This window comes from Mesocricetus auratus, unplaced genomic scaffold, assembly GCF_017639785.1.
Source record: "Mesocricetus auratus isolate SY011 unplaced genomic scaffold, BCM_Maur_2.0 contig_3744_pilon_obj, whole genome shotgun sequence".
NCBI lineage: Eukaryota > Metazoa > Chordata > Mammalia > Rodentia > Cricetidae > Mesocricetus > Mesocricetus auratus.
Window position 1 is genome coordinate 16,248 of NW_024434723.1, and position 16,060 is coordinate 32,307.

General features: G+C 39.3%; 1 protein-coding gene across 1 annotated transcript; it reads left to right on the plus strand.

Moving 5' to 3' along the window:
• The first annotated feature begins 13,967 nt into the window (after positions 1–13,967).
• LOC101838299 (putative methyl-CpG-binding domain protein 3-like 3) lies at positions 13,968–14,573 on the plus strand. Its single transcript, XM_005087877.2, has one exon. The coding sequence runs from the start codon at positions 13,968–13,970 to the stop codon at positions 14,571–14,573; it is 606 nt and encodes a 201-aa protein (XP_005087934.1).
• Positions 14,574–16,060: the final 1,487 nt, after the last annotated feature.

The window sequence follows — 16,060 nt, forward strand, 5'->3', positions numbered from 1 at the left end:
AAATTAAAGTCATAAGACCTAAAAGTCTCAGGCAAGGCTACTTAAATAACAAGAGACTTGGTCTGAGGTATGGTTACTCTTAAACACAATACTAGATAATGGGAGATTTAGTTTAAGGTGTGGTTACTAGGTGTTTGGAGAATTGAGGAAGAAAATCTGGTTTTCCTTTGTCTTATGATAAAGATGTCTGTTGCTATTTCCCCCCTTTTTGATTGGGGTATATAAAAATGTTAAAGAATAAACTTGGTGTGTCCAGTATTCACTGGATTGCCATCCTGATTCTGTCTTGATCTTTTCCTTAACATCTTTACGTGTCATTTCTCAACTCTCACTCTCCCTCTCAGGTACAAACTTGTCAACTAAGCTGGATGTGACTGAAGTCCCCACAAAGATGGGTTATTACAGATGCCTAATACAGATTCATGCTACAATGACAGGCTACCACATGGGCTACTACACTCCTGCGAAATCACCTGCTGCTGCTGCTGTCTCTCTGCTTTGTCTGATCCAGGGGCGGCCCCCTCCACCCCTGTCCTCTGCTTGCTCCTTTGGAGTAATAAATACCCTTTGTACTGAGAATTTGGTGTCTGATTGTGCCCTGTACTGACTCCAGGGTGCCACTCTCCCTTGCAAAACAGATTTCAGAGGATCCTTCCTACAGATATACACATAATAAAAAGAAATAAATATGAAGAATATATATATTAATTAACTTGGCTTCAAACAAAGAAAAAGAAAAGACCACAGTCTTTGGGATCTGGATCATCAGGGTGGAGCAGGGGAGAGCCCAGGACTAAGGTGTCAGAGGCACAGGGATCCATCCTTAGCTCTTTGTAAAATGAATGTGCTGGCCTATGATTGTAATCTTAGCACTCAGGTCTGGATAGAGTAGGATCAGAAGATTGTCTGAGCCAACAGAGCAAGAAGCAATGGGCCTGGCCCTGTCCAAAATAAATATATAGATAAAAAGTAAATACATAAATAAACAAATAAATAAATAATAAATGGATTGCAATAATAAGAATAGTAAATAACAAATAACTGGAGCTAGGTGAAGGGGGAAGGAGAGGTTCAGTGTTTCAGAGGGGGAGAGAGAGAGAGAGAGAGAGAGAGAGAGAGAGAGAGAGAGAGAGAGAGAGAGAGAGGAGAGAGGGAGGAAGGGAGGAGAGAGAGCGACCAGACTTTGGAGGGCAAAAGATACTTTGGAGCTTTGGGACCCAAAGTCACACTTGGCAGATCCCTGATGTGGGTGCTCGGCCTGTACTCTAGATCTCAGGAAAAACAGAAAGTATTCTTACATGCTGCTCCATCTCTTCAGTTACCCCTTTCCTGCTTATGATATTTCATTTAATTTTTATAAGACATATTTATTATTATTCCAGACTAAAGTGCAATCTTTTAAAAAATCACTCTGAGAAAGTTCTGGAAAATAAAATACTAATAGGAATTTTAATCATTTAGTTGTTTCTAATTTATTCTGGGTATTTAGAAAAGAGACAGGAAAAACTGATGTAATGTCATTAAAAGAAGAACTGAATGGCAAGAAGCTTGCCAGAGTTCCATTCCTATGAACTTTCTTTTCATGAGTTTACTGATAGTCTTGTCAATTTTATTGGATTTGTAAAGTAAATACCTCTGTGTGTCTGTGATGGAGTTTGCAAACACAGTCAGAGTCCAGCCCTATGTTCTAGTCAGTACATCAATCTCATGATGGACTCATACTGTGTTGGCATCACTGAGGTGGTAAGACATTAATGGTGGAGCCTGACTCAACTCAGGTCTCTTGGGCCACATCTTTAGGAGATATATCTTGTCCTGACCTCTTCCATTGTTTCCTTTCTTTCCACCATGACCTCCATGATGTGCTCATGATACCCTTTTTCCCCGGATGGACTGATATCTCTGAAAGTATGAGCCAAATAAGTCCATGCTCAGTCAGATGTTTTGTGTCAGTGGTTATAGAATTTCACTGTTGATAAAACTTTAAAAAGAAAAGACACAAACAATACTCACACTTACTTACGAAGGAGTCCTGTCTTAGGGGAGAATCTAAAGTCCTTTGACACCATAAAGATCTCACCAGCATCTGTCCTATTTACCTGCACACATTATCATGTTATCTGTACTCTGGTGCCCCAAAGTGCCTTCTTCTTCTGGGATGTTTTTCTGTGGGGACACAGAATTTATTCCTGAATAGATTGTTCAGAGAAGTGTGGTGATCTCATTCCTTCTGCTAGTCAAGCTAGCTTAGGGAACAGACACATGAGCTAGCCTTGGTCAAGGGGTCTGGACATTGGGTCATTTGAGGAAAAATTTCTCAACTTTCAAATCAACCCACTTTGTAGAGAACCTAGCTGAAGTCTTCTTGTTAAATGGCAGAAGACAATTTCTTTTAGGCTTAAAATAAGTTGCATGGGAGAGTTTCTTTTTCTTTCAACTTGTCTACAACCAGAAATACTCACAGCTCATACTATTTCACATTGAACCCTGACTTTACCAATATTGGTGAATAGTATCTGGGAAATCATGCAAAAACCAATGGAACCCCATAAGGAGAATGAAGACCCCTCCGCAGGACCCATTTAAAAAGAGTAGATGTTTTCTTGCCCAGTCTTATCAAATGAATAAAATCTAGAATGGTTAATATTTATTAGTATGTACACTTCTGAATTTTAAAGTTGTGATTCTTTTGATTTTGAATGTTTGGTGACATGTTGATTTTGTTGTTTTTGTGGCAAGATGCTACCAAGAAAATCCTGATTGTTATCATTTTAGGGTTTCTATTGCAGTGAAGAGACACGATTATCATGGCAATTCTTATAAAGGAAAAAGGCATTTAATTGGAGCTTGCTCACATGATCAGAGATTTTGTCCTGTTGTTTTCATGGTAGGAAGCATGGAGCATAAAGGCAGACAGGGTGCTGGAGTGGTAGCTGAGTGTGCTACATCTGCATCAGCAGTTTGCAGGAAGTGAGAGTAACACTACCACTCTTTTGAGCTTCGGAAACATCCATGTCCACTCCCCAGGGACACACTTATTCCAACAAGGCCACACTCCTAATAATGATACTCCTTATGAGTCTATGGGGGTCATTTTTCCTCAACTACCACAATTTCAGTTAATTCACAGGCAGAATCACTTCATCTGGATGCTTTAGGTGAAATATTCCACTTCTCTTGTGACATAGGGTTTTCCCAGTTTCCCAGGAGATGAAAGTCAAGCAGGTAATCACCTATCCAGTAAGCTGTAGACATGATCAGAACCTGACCTTGCCTTGTACACTGCTACATTTGTTGTTGTCTTTTGAATACTGTTACTAACAATTAATTTGTTTTGTTTTGGTTTCTGTGTTTCAAGACAGGGTTCTCTGTGTGACCCTGGGTATCCTGATATTCCCTCTGTAGATCTGGATTATTTCAGAAGTCCACCTGCCTTTGCCTCCCAAGTGTTGTGATTAATGTTGTTTGTCACTACTGTCTGGCTCGCAGTTAACTTTTTAATATATATTCTTCCTGTGGGCTTCACTTTCCTACTGAAAACAGGGACTATAGACAGCTTGTAAAAAATGCAAAACTTGGACCTGCTGAAAGAAAAGCAGGCATTTGAACAAGATTGTAAGTTATACTTGTGAACAGCAGAGGTGGAATGTTCTGGCTAAAGGATACCATTCTCCCAGGAAAGGAAAGCAGCTGAGGTAGTTTCCTGAGTTGATGAGGGCCTGAGAAATTCTGTCCAATCCAGCAAGGCAGAAAGTATCTGCTAGAGCCTAAAGATCATGTCTGCACAGTGTTTCCTTAATGCAGAGGTGAGTATCCTACTATGTTGATTCTCAGATTACTCTGAAGATTAATCAGTTCTAGTAAAAAGAGAAAAGGCTTTTTGACAAGTAAATGATACTAGACTTTTCCAAGAAAATATAAACAAAAAAAGAAAGATAAAGAGAGAGGGAGAGAGGAAAAAAATAGAAAGGAAGAGAGAAAATCTATCAGAAAGACAGATCATTCATTCCTTATGCATTAGTATGTTGATGGTTTGATCATGTATTGATACAGTGTGTGTTCATGTGTTATATGAAAAACAGGATGTAGAAGTATTTGTTGGTATAAGCTATAGCAGTTGAAACATATGGCCCAATGATATAAATAGATCTATATAGCAGTAGTCAATTGGCGTTTGCATAACACACTACAAATGTATAAGTAAGGAGTTGCGGTCTGAGATGCAACAGTAAGACAGATGCACTAGGTGGAGAATACCCTGGCATTTTTTCATAGGTTTATGTGGGTCACATAAAATATGTCAGGAAACATGGAAGTTCCAAGTTTCCTAGTAAAAATTGAATTCCTCTTTGCCAGCTTTCCTGTCCCCATGCTCATTCAAAAAGGACAAAAAAATATGGAATTGAAAATATCTAGTAAGCAAAAAAAGAGAGCTGTGGGTAAACTTAATGCATAAGGCAGAAAGGAATGGAAGTTGGAAAGACAGCTCACTGTTTAAGATTATTTGTTTTTGTAGAGGACCAGGGTTTGATTCCCAGCAGATCTGTGGAAGTGCACAACCATCTCTAACTCAAATTTCAAGATGTCCAATGTCCTTTTCTGGCCTCCTCAGGAACTAGACACACATGTAGTGCACAACACACATAAAACACTAAAATAAGTAAATTAAAAACCTTTTTAGAGGGAAAGAAATGGTGTGAAAATTCTGTGATATACTTCAAACAGCAGATTAAAGAGTCAGAAGAATGGTCTACATGAGCAAAAATCACACTCAAAGGAGACAAAGGAGCCCAAATGAAATATGGAATACAAAATTGATAGAACTACACCTGTGAGTAGGAAGAGAAAAGGAAAGAATAATATAAAAAGAGAATGAAGAAAACAAAGATTCATAACAATACTTTTGGGGGTATAATGATATTTTATTGACAAGTTAATGACACAGAAGGAATTCACTCAATTAACTAACTGTACAGTCAAAGGATTAAAGCAATTGTGGAGTGACAGAAGATATCAGAGATCCACCCTAATGCTAAGGCTCTGATAATAAAGAGTCCCCAAAGTGGCAAAGACAGAAATCATTGATACACCACACATAAAAATCTTCCTCAAAAATAAAACAATTTAAGAGAGGTGGTTTTAGAGGCATAGGTTTGTAATCCCAGATCTTTAGGAATCTTGGTTGGGAGAACAAATATTTAAGGGCAACCTGAGTAACATAGCAAGATCCTGCCTCAGAGTGAAATGAATAAAACAGAGGTGGGACGAGAGGTTAGTGGGAGAGTGCTTGTCTGGATGTACGAGGCCGTGGGTTCAATCTCCAGCAAGGCAATAAAGATGATGATGATAAACCTGAAACATAGAATCTGCATAATAAACACACAACTTGGATAGAGAATAACTGATAGGAAACTATCGTCATCAAGACATTACCTCATTAAATATTAGAGTAATATTACTCCAAACCTGAGTTTGAATCCACATAATTCTTCTTAAATGTTGGGTGTGTCTACATGTAAGATAATAATGCCAATATGGTATGGGTTGTGACTATAGTATTACTGGAGCTTGCTGCTTGCCAGGTTCTGCTTACTGATAACACAAGACACTTATCAACCTCCCTTTGCCTCTGTATGTGTGTTCAAAGACATGACCCCCCACCACATACACACACATAAACTCAGTAGGCAAGCCATATCAGTAGGGCTTACATAGTGAGTTCCAGGCCAGCCAATGATACAGAATAAGACCCTGTCTCAAAAAAAAAAAATAACCAACCAATCAACCAACCAAACCACCAAACAAACAAACTAACAAAAAAACCTAACCCAGAAAAGCAAAAAACAATCAAAAATAAAAAAAACAAAAATGCCCATTCCTGCAATGAACTTGATGTCTATAACCATCCGGGAGCCTTCATCCTGTGACTGATGGAAGGAGAGGCAAACACACAATTAATCACTGAACTGAACCCAAGGAACCCAGTGACACGGAGAGAGGAGTGATGAGCAAATTGGCAAAGAATGGGCTGGCAAAACCAGCAGAGACAGCTGATCTGAAGAGGGGAGAGCTCTTGGACCCCAGACCGACAGTGGGGAGACCAGCATGGGACTGATCTGGACCCCCCAAATGTGAGTGTCAGCGAGAAGGCCTGGGCAACCTATGGGGCCCTGAGCTGTGGATCAGTGTCTATCCCTGGAATACAAACAGCCATCGTGTGCCTATAGCACAAAGAGGGATGCTCTCTCAGCCTGGACTCTTAGGGGAGTGCCTTGACCCTACCCAGAGTGAAATGACAGACTCTAGATATCCCCTATGTGGAAGGATTTGGCAATAGGGTGAAAGGGTGGGGGGTAAGGGGAGTGCGGGAGGAGGGGAGGGAGAGGGAACTGGGATTGACAAGTAAAACAAGCTATTTAAAATTAAAATAAAAAATGATAAAAAAAAACAAAAACAGAAGTAGGCAAGAAAAGGCATTTGAGGGGCAGTTGCAACCTTGTAGAATTACACAGGAAAAATTCCTAGCAAAGTTTTTGTTGTTGTTTCTCTGTGGCTTTGGAGGCTACCAAGGAACTAGCTCTGTGGATCAGGCTGGTCTCATACAGAGATATCCCGGCTCCCCAGCAGAGTTGTAAACTCAGCTGACCATTTTCTTACAGAACCAGAAGAAGATAGCTGTATAGGTATCTTCATCAAACATAGTAGCTGTTCATGAAAAGAACCGTCAGGTCTGTCTGTGGTGAAACACACCATTAATCCCAGCACTCAGGAAGCAGAGGCAGGTGGATCTCTGTAAATTCTAGACTAGCCTGGTCTACAAGAGCTAGTTCCAAGACAGCCTCCAAATCCATAGAGAAACCCTGCCTTAAAATTCCCTCACCCCCCCAAAAAAAACAAAATGAAAATCAAAGCAAAGAATGGGCAGCAAGTATGACACACACCCTCAGGAAAACAAAACACTACAATTGAATCAGTTACAGACTATCACAGGAACTGCTGCCCCTCTGACCTAAGTGAAATATGCCAAAAGGTCACTTGAAGTTCAGTCAGGCTTGTTACAGCAAAACTCAAGATACCTGTGATGGCTAATCTTGGTTGTGACCTTGACTGTCTCTGGAATGAACTACAATCCAGAAATGGAGGGCACACATGTGATCCAGATCTTGAGTCTGAAAGACACCGACTTTTTGGTTGTTTTTATTTTTGTTTTTAGAGATAGGGTTTCTCTGTTTAACAGCCCTGGTTGTACTGGAACTCACTCTGTAGAGCAGGATGCCCTTAAATTTACAGACATCTGCCTGCTTCTGCCTGGATTAAAGGCATGTGCCACCCCCCAGCAAGACACTGGCTTTTGATCAAGATTTTGAGGTGAGAAAACACATCCCTTTAATGCAGATCTGGGCCACACCTTTTGCTGCAAGCCTATACAAGGACAGTGAAAGAAAACATATTCTTTATTTGCCTGCTTGCCCTCTGCTTGTCAGCGTATGCATTTCTTCGCTGGCATTGGAGCCAGTGATTCCAGCATATACAGAAGACCAGCTGAGACAAACTGCCTCGTGGGATTGAGTTCTTGAACTGCCATTCACAGGTAGCCACTGTTGAACTATAACCTGTAAGTCCTTTCAGCAAATTCATATATATGTATATATTATATATTCATATGTATTCATTCTAAAAGTTTTGTGACTCTAGAGAATCCTGATGTGGTATTTTAGGATTCTTCAAAGGCTCTGAGTAGTCAGGCTGGCTGCTCTGGGTGCTAGTCCTTCAATCAAGGTAACTTTGCTGCAGGAAGGGTTGAAGGACTGTCAGCTAGGGAGTCAAATTATTCCAGCACTCAACATCTTAGCTTTAATAAGGAACACATTCCATTAAAAGAGGCCTTTTCAGTCAATTCTTATCACTATCAAAACAGTGATTTAGTTTTTAGTACTATTTGACTCAGAATACAGTACTCCTATCTCATGGCCCCTAACAAGAGATGATTCCCCTCTAAGGTCTCCCAGGTGAAGCTTTTGTCTATGCGTTATCATTAGTGTAAATGAGGCATAAGTAGAGAGAAGGCAAACTCAAGAGTGAAGAAAGATACTCCAGTGTGAAAGACTAGAAAAGAGAAACATGAACCTCTGAAATTTGGAAATTTGAAATTTCCCACTGCATGTGAAATGTTTCCTATTGCTTATGTAAACTATGCTGTATGGAGCTCTGTTGTACACAGTGCATTTTTCAATCCATTTTCTTGTTGTTGAGTGTTTTTCTTCAAATTCTAGTTCACATCTAGTATGATTCTAGTTTCCAAGACCTAATTACAATAGAATGTGTACATTGTTGATGGGGATGGTTGGCTGTGTGCAGGGGAATATATAGTATTTGTTGTTTTATTGTTTTTTTTTTTTGGTTTTTCGAGACAGGGTTTCTCTGTAGCTTTGGAGGCTGTCATGGAACTCACTTTGTAGACCAGGCTGGCCTCGAACATTTTATTGTTGTTTTGAGACAGGATTTCATTATCTAGCCAAGAGGAAACTAGAAATTTCAACCCTCTTCAATGCCCTCCAGAGTGATGAGGTACCCATGCCTGGTACAGTTGACTTATATTGTGTATGTAGATTTCATAAATATTACTCAGGCATTCTCGAGGTAGATGTGCTAACTTGTACTCCCATGAGCCTCCTTTGAATGACCTTCTCAACACCTGTGATTGCTGTTTCCAATTCAGCCACATTATCTGGGTATAAAAGTGTTTTACTATGACTTTTAGAACAATGTTCACCATAAATTAATGAAGTTGAACATTTCTTTACATGTTTATTGGTCATTTGTTTTAACGTTTTGCATAGGGACTACCATATTTGTCACCCATTTTCCAAAATGTTTCAAATTATACTTGTTGGTATACTTTACTGGATGTATATAACCCAGATCTCTTTGCCTATTCTGTGTGTTTCCCCCATGTTTTTGATCTAGTTTGATAAATGTTAGCAACTAATGCAATTAATGTCCAATAAATTATTATTTTTTCTAGTTGTAATTTATTGTGTCCAAAGGCATTAGATTGTTCTCATTGATTATAAAGTTTCCATCCTTCTAGTTTTAAATTTAGGCCATTGGTTATTTAGAATCGAAATTCTAAGATAGTATTAAGGAGAAATTAGTGATTGATCTGGACATAAGTTTGGAAAGCCGTACAAACTGAAATATTCCAAAGTAACGAGTGATGGACATTTGAAAATTTAAAACTGTGTGATTTGTAATTGTATGAAATGTGATTAGATGGCAAAGACTGAGTGTCAGAAACAAAATATCCAAGTGAACTGGTTGAGAGAATGCTTTCTATTGATGTGAACACTTCCCCAGTGGAGGCAAGAGGATCAGAGGCATAAAGTTATCCTTGGCTACACAGGAATTACAGCTTGTTTAAGTTAAGCTTTGTGATACTTAAAACTGTCCCAAAATCCATACAGTGGTGGCCCACACCTTTAATCCCAGCACTAAGGAGGCAGAGGTAGATGTATCTCTGAGTTTGAGGCCATTCTGTTCCACAGAGTGAGTTTCAGAGTAGCCAGTGTTGTTCTTTTGTTTCAGTTCTGAGTAGAGTAGATGGTCATGAATAGATGAGGACACGAACCACGGGACTCCAACACATGCGGAGTTTATTGAAGGGAAAGGGAAGAGGAGGGGGAAGGGAAAGAGAGAGATAGAAGCAGAGAAGGGGAAGAAAGGACCTGAAAAGGGAGAGAAAGAGAAGAGAGGGGCTGAAGGGCAAGAAAAACCATATGGAGGTGGTCGATTAAAAGGAGAAGCATGCCCATGTGTACTGAGTGCTTACACAGCTACAGTAGCCGTGATATGTCCAGGAAACACAGGGTCCTCTGAGCCACCTAGTATCTATCTGCCTAATTCCCATATGGATGTCCCACCCATTGTCAGGGGCCGAGTCAGCATAATGCCAGGTTCCAACAAGTCAGAAATGTTATACAGAGAAACCCCATCTTGGAAAAACAAAACAAGCAAACAAAAATATTGTGTGCAGGGGATCAAACCTGGGTCTTTCATTTGGTAGGCAATTGCCACCAAATAACCTGGTTAAACCCAAGCTTCCTCTATTCTAGATGACTGCATTGCTGAATAGGTAAGGACTTATTTTTCCTGCTTTGATTGAATATGGAATGAAAAACTAACATGGAGGTCAGTTTAGAAAATGAAAAATGTCAGAGAGATTTAATTCCAAACAATTGATTTTTTTGAGAGAAGTAATATGTGATTATGCGACTGTGCTTCAGGACAACCAGGGCTACACAGAGAATATGTATGTAATTTTAAATTGAATTAAAGGAAAAGGAACCAGGGACCTCAATGGCCATTACTATGTTCAGTATAAATAGAAACAAAGGCTTTTACTCCATTGCTGATTTCATAGGTTCCTTTTGGTTCCTGGATATGCAAATCTGAATTCTTAACCTTAACATTAGATTACTGTTGAATGTGATAATCCTTAACCCATAATGGTTGGAGATAAAAGTGAAGATAAGAAAAGCCCTGTATACCATGATACAGGAATCATACAGAAACCCTAAATCCTGAAACCTTTTATTGCTTGTGTTTTGAAACAGGAAAAAAAATCTTGGGCTCATGTTCAAGGGTAAAGAAATTCCCTGCGAAGTGTGAGGTTCTGAGTTTGATCCCCAGAACTGAAAAATAAATTGTAGAGTGAGTTCACAAGTTAAGTGAAAATCATTTCTAGTGAAATCGCTCCAGGTTACTTAAATAATACCAGGCACTGCTGAGCTTGTAAATATTCTCTATTCTGTACAAAAGTGTTGTGTTGGGTGTGTTCCTGCACACCTTTAATCCTAGTACCAGGAAGGCAGAGACTGAAGGATCTCTGTCTCTCAGAAGCATGATACAAGGAAATATCAAGTTCAAGGGCAACCAGGGCAATTTAATAAAGCCCTCCTTCAAAAGTTAATCTGAAGGACTGGGAGTATATTCCAATGATCAAGAACTTCCCTAGCATCCCAGAATCTCAAGTGCAAACTAAGAAGAGAACCTAAAATATAATATATAAAGGGGCATAAATGAAGGTGGTTTCAGTGTGTACTTTAGCTCAGCAGAAGCAGGCAGGTGTATCTAGCTATGTTCCAGGGCAGTCAGAGTTAGAGTGAGAATTTCTCAAAAAAATAAAAGAAAGGAAAACAGGGTATAAGTCAATGCTATTTTATGAAGCTATAGTAAAAGTCATGTTGTTGGAATTAATATTACAATTAAGATTCATAGTAGTATAAAAATTCAGACATTAAGAGGGATAAAAGACTGTGCTGTAGTATCACATACCTTCAATCCCAGCAATCGGGAGGCAGAGTCAGGCAGATCTCTGTGATTTCTAGAGCAGCCTGGACAGTTCCAGGACAGTCTCCAAAGTCACAAAGAAACCCTGTCTCAAAAGAAAAGCAAACAAGAAAACAAAATAAACAAAACACAACCAAACAAAAACCACAAGAGGGATAAAAGTTAGAATGAAACATTTTCTAAGATATAGCATTAAACGTAGGTTTTAAAAATATTTGTATTAGGGGTACATAAAGGATTAATGCCTTAATTATTAGGGTAAGAACATAGATCTACACGTTAATTATATCAAGTTTATATAGAAAAAAATAATAAAAATATTTAGTTCTAGCCAGACAGTGGTGGTACACACCTTCAATCCCAAGAGGCAACCAAGAGGCAGAGGCAGTTGGATCACTGACTTGAGGCCAGTCTGATATGAAAAGTGAGTTCTAGGACAACCAGGGCTACACAGAGAATATGTATATAATTTTAAATTGAATTAAAGGAAAAGGAACCAGGGACCTCAGAAAGGATGTGATAGAAGCATGATTTATCAGAAATGATATGAAATTTCAATTTACAATATAACAGTTTCTATTTCAATACTTATGTATTGTATTAAAACATCTATTTGTGTTATTTCTATAAAGCACACAGTTTAGCTGTTGGATATTTATTTAAAATACATTTGAGGGTTTTTTTTTGGAGGGGGGCGATTTCTAGGCAGGGTTTTTTGTGGCTTTGGAGGCTGTCCTGGAACAAGCTTGTGTAGACCATGCTGGTGTCAAACTCACAGAGATCTGCCTGCCTCTGCCTCCTTAGAGCTGGGATTACATGCGTGGGCCCCAGCTGCCTTTTGTTTTGTTTTGTTTTTTGAGACAGGGATTCACTTTGTAACTTTGGCTGTTAAAGAATTTACTCTGTAGATTAAGCTGGCCTCCGTTCAGAAATCTGCCTTTTTCTGCCTCCCCAGTGCTAGGAATAAAGGAGTGTACCACTTCAACCAGCCCTGATAAATGAGTAAATAATCTCTATTTTTATCCTAAACAAAAGGTGTTGGTCTGGGTGTGGCCAAGCACACCTTTAATCCCAGTACAGTGCGGCAGAGACTGAAGGATCTCAGTCAGGTCCAGGCCAGCTTGAGTTCCATAGTGAGAACCTGTCAAAAAATGTGTGAAGCTGGGCTTTGGTGGCACACACCTTTAATCCCAGCACCTGGAAGGCAGGGTGAGTTCCAGGACAGCCTCCAAAGCAATACAGAGAGACATTGTATGAAAACCCAAAAAAAAAGTATGAACATTTATGTATATAGAAACATCTATTTCCATTTTTATAGAAAGTATTTGGACATATTAAAGTATTGAGAAAAATGGATATATTTCATATGCTGTTATGAATCTGTTGGTGAGACAATGGGTATGCCAGTTACATTAGTGATGTCTTGATACACAGATCAGAACATACAACTGTTTTTCATAACTAACCATGTGTTGTTGTCTTTCTAACACAGGCTTTGTTTTTGTAATAGTGCCATTTCTCATGTAACTGACTTTATATACAGGCTGGACACCAACTCACAGAGATCAGCCTGCCTCCATCTCCCAAATGCTGGGATTAAAGGAGTGTGCCACCACTCCCAGCTTATAAGGTTTTTAAAATATAAACTTTGAGTTTCAATATAATGAAACACTATTGTCACCTCATGTATTTAAAAGCTTTTTGTCTATTAAAAGGGTCAATATTTTGCTCTTGAATAAACATTAAATATCCTCAAATTCCATGGATAAGAGACAGGATCTCCCACAATAGATAATCTACTACCCAGGTTATTAGTGGTTGGATTATCCACCAACTGATTTATTCCCTAGCAGTTTTACCACTGATTGGTTTATTGATAGGTTGGATTGTCTGGTAATGTGATTATGCATCTCTCTTCCTATACAAAAGGAATATTAGAAGACAAAGACACTGCCATTTGCAGCACCCAGGCCTTGTCTGCATCTCTGTAGTGAAGCATTTAGGACAAGCTCTACAACCATGCAAGGATCTTCAGGATGCTCATTAACAAGCCAGCCTTTGATAGTGAGTACTTAATTCATCCTAATGGTTTAATGTTCTTTCTTGTCCTTTTCCCTTACATTTAACTCTCCTGAATTTAATGCACAGTTGTACTTGACACAAACTCATGTCACATGGAAAGCTGCTAAGTACTTGTTAAAAATTTTTGGAAGAAATTTAAAATGTACTTCATCAGCCCATAATGTCAAGGGATTATTCTGTGAAATGCATTCCTGGATGATTTTTGTCCTTGCATGAGTGTTCTTGAGTGAACTTAGACGGTGTATTTCTGTACTAGTAATAACTACATGTAACTAAGGGTAGGTTAGGAACATAAGCATGCAGTGACTATAAGAAAGAAAAGAGTACCATTCTTAAAGGGAGAAGGAGGGAATCTGTGTACCTGGGCCCTACTCTAGAGGTTTTTAATTTTAGAAACATTCACAGACCTGTTTCTTCAGAGAAAAGGGATGGTAGAAGATCCATGAACAGAGAAAATTCAGCATAGCTAGTAGTAGATTCCATCCTCTGTGTTGTTTACATTTAGTTTGTTTTCAAAAGGAAGGCCCAAAAGAAGTATGATACCCCAGGAATTACTGAACAAGAGGGCCCGGCTTGCAGAGAAGAAGGTCAAGGACAAACGCCGATTTCGGGTAACTCCTGTGATTCCCGTGAGGATGACCAGTTGCATCTTCCCAAGGCCTGTGACTAGAATAAGTTCCCACCATGAGAATATCACCTTACCACGGAATAAGTCTAAAGAGTATCTGGAGAAACCCCGGCAGTTCTGTGCGTTCAAGAGACTGCTGGGACATCTAGTGGAAGATATTAAACGGGAGCTAGTATGCCCATTGGATCTTACAAACACTGTAAGAGGAACTGAATTGGGATTGCAGGCTGAAGCCAAAGTTCAAAGCAGCGTTATTAATCTGCACACCTCTCCACTCTTTCCCTCTGTCCCACCCTCTGCTTCCTTCAGTCAAAGGGCTACAATGCCAGTCAGCCTTCCGCTGTTGCCATCTTTGTGCAGTCAAGAGGTAACTAGTACAGACATTCGACGACAGGCACAGAAGGTTAATAGAGCCAGGAGGAGACTGGCACAGGCCTTGGAGGCAGACAGGCTTGCCAGGCAGGCAGAGAACATGGCAGAATGGAGGGTAGAAGGTTATTCTGGAAGTAGATGAAAACAAGACAAAACAACCACAAACTGGAAAACATGAGTGTGCTGGACTCTACAATTTCTCCATGAAGGAACTTTGTTTTACTTGTATGTATCTTTTGTCTTTCTAGATGAGCTTTCTCTGAGGAGCCCAAGCTGTCCTGGAACTCTGGAGACCAGGCTGGCTTCAAACTCAGAGATCTGCCTACCTCCAGAATGTTGGGTTTAAAGGCCCACATCACCACTGCCCAGCCTTACTTATATGTCTTTATATAACAGTCCTACCCTGCTGCTGCTGATGCACCCAAATCATTATTTTAAAGCTCTCTCTCTATATATATATATCTTTGGTTTTTTCAAGACAGGGTTTTTGTGTTGTGGAGTCTGTCCTGGAACTCCCTCAGGAGACCAGGGTTGCCTTGAACTCAGGGATATGCCTCTTCAATTCTGGGATTAAAGGCTAAAGCTCTTTTGAAAAGCGAAAATATAACCAGTAGTGGTTTAAATAACAAAGTTTTCCGTTTTGATAGAAATGTTCTGAAATAAATTTCATGTTAAAATATCCTCTAGGTCAACTGTGGTCCACAGTCGGACTCTGGAATAAATCCAAGAGCAACCTACTGAGCAAAGGGAATTCCTTGATATAACATTTAGAAGAGAAATGTCTATGTCCTGATAACAAAGCCTTAACTCAGGATAGTCAGGCCTGGCCAGCTTGAAGCTAATCCTTTGTCCCAGCCTACCATGGGACTGCTGTTTACTAGGTGTTTAGTTCCTTCCTAACACTACTAGACAGCATATTAGACTGGAATTCTGGTTTCCTTAGCCCTGGAAACAGAAGCTTCAGCTGGTATGGCTAATCCTCTCTCTAGTGCTAAGTCTAAGACCTGACAAGTGGATAGTTTTAAATATCAGGCTTATGGGAGAAGAAAGGAGCTCTTTATTCAGCTGTTCAATTTCAGGTTATCTGTATTTTTTTTCAAAACTTTGTGACTATTGGAGTCTCATAATATATACCAGGTTTTCCTTGAATTTGGTCCTCCTACATCAGCCTGATGAATGTTAGGACTACAGGAAAGAATGCCATGCCAAACTATAATTATTTTTATTCACTTTTCAGTAGACAGGAACAATCTAGCCTGGGAGGCTATTTAATGTTTTATATTAAGTGTTTAACTTCTTAATACTTCTTAATGAAAAGCTGCTACATGTGTGTTTTATATACCACTGTCTTGGACATATTTTGATTGTTTTTGTAGAAATGTGTTGTAATCATAAACTATCAATAAAGGTTTCCATTTATATAAAACTTCAGATTATTTTATGTGACCATAATTTGATGCCATAAAGATGTGGTTGTATCTGTCATTTATCTATCCCTCAATACTAGCTCTCTCTCATGAGCTACACCTTCCATTTTCTATAGCTAATTTTAAACTAAACTCATTATTTATTAAATAAAGTTACTCTGCTCCAAATGACCTTGTGTCTCAGAGATCTGCCGGCCTCTGA

Bases quoted from the DNA above. Each gene is read 5' to 3' on its own strand.
- LOC101838299 (XM_005087877.2), top strand. From the start codon at position 13,968: ATGATACCCCAGGAATTACTGAACAAGAGGGCCCGGCTTGCAGAGAAG.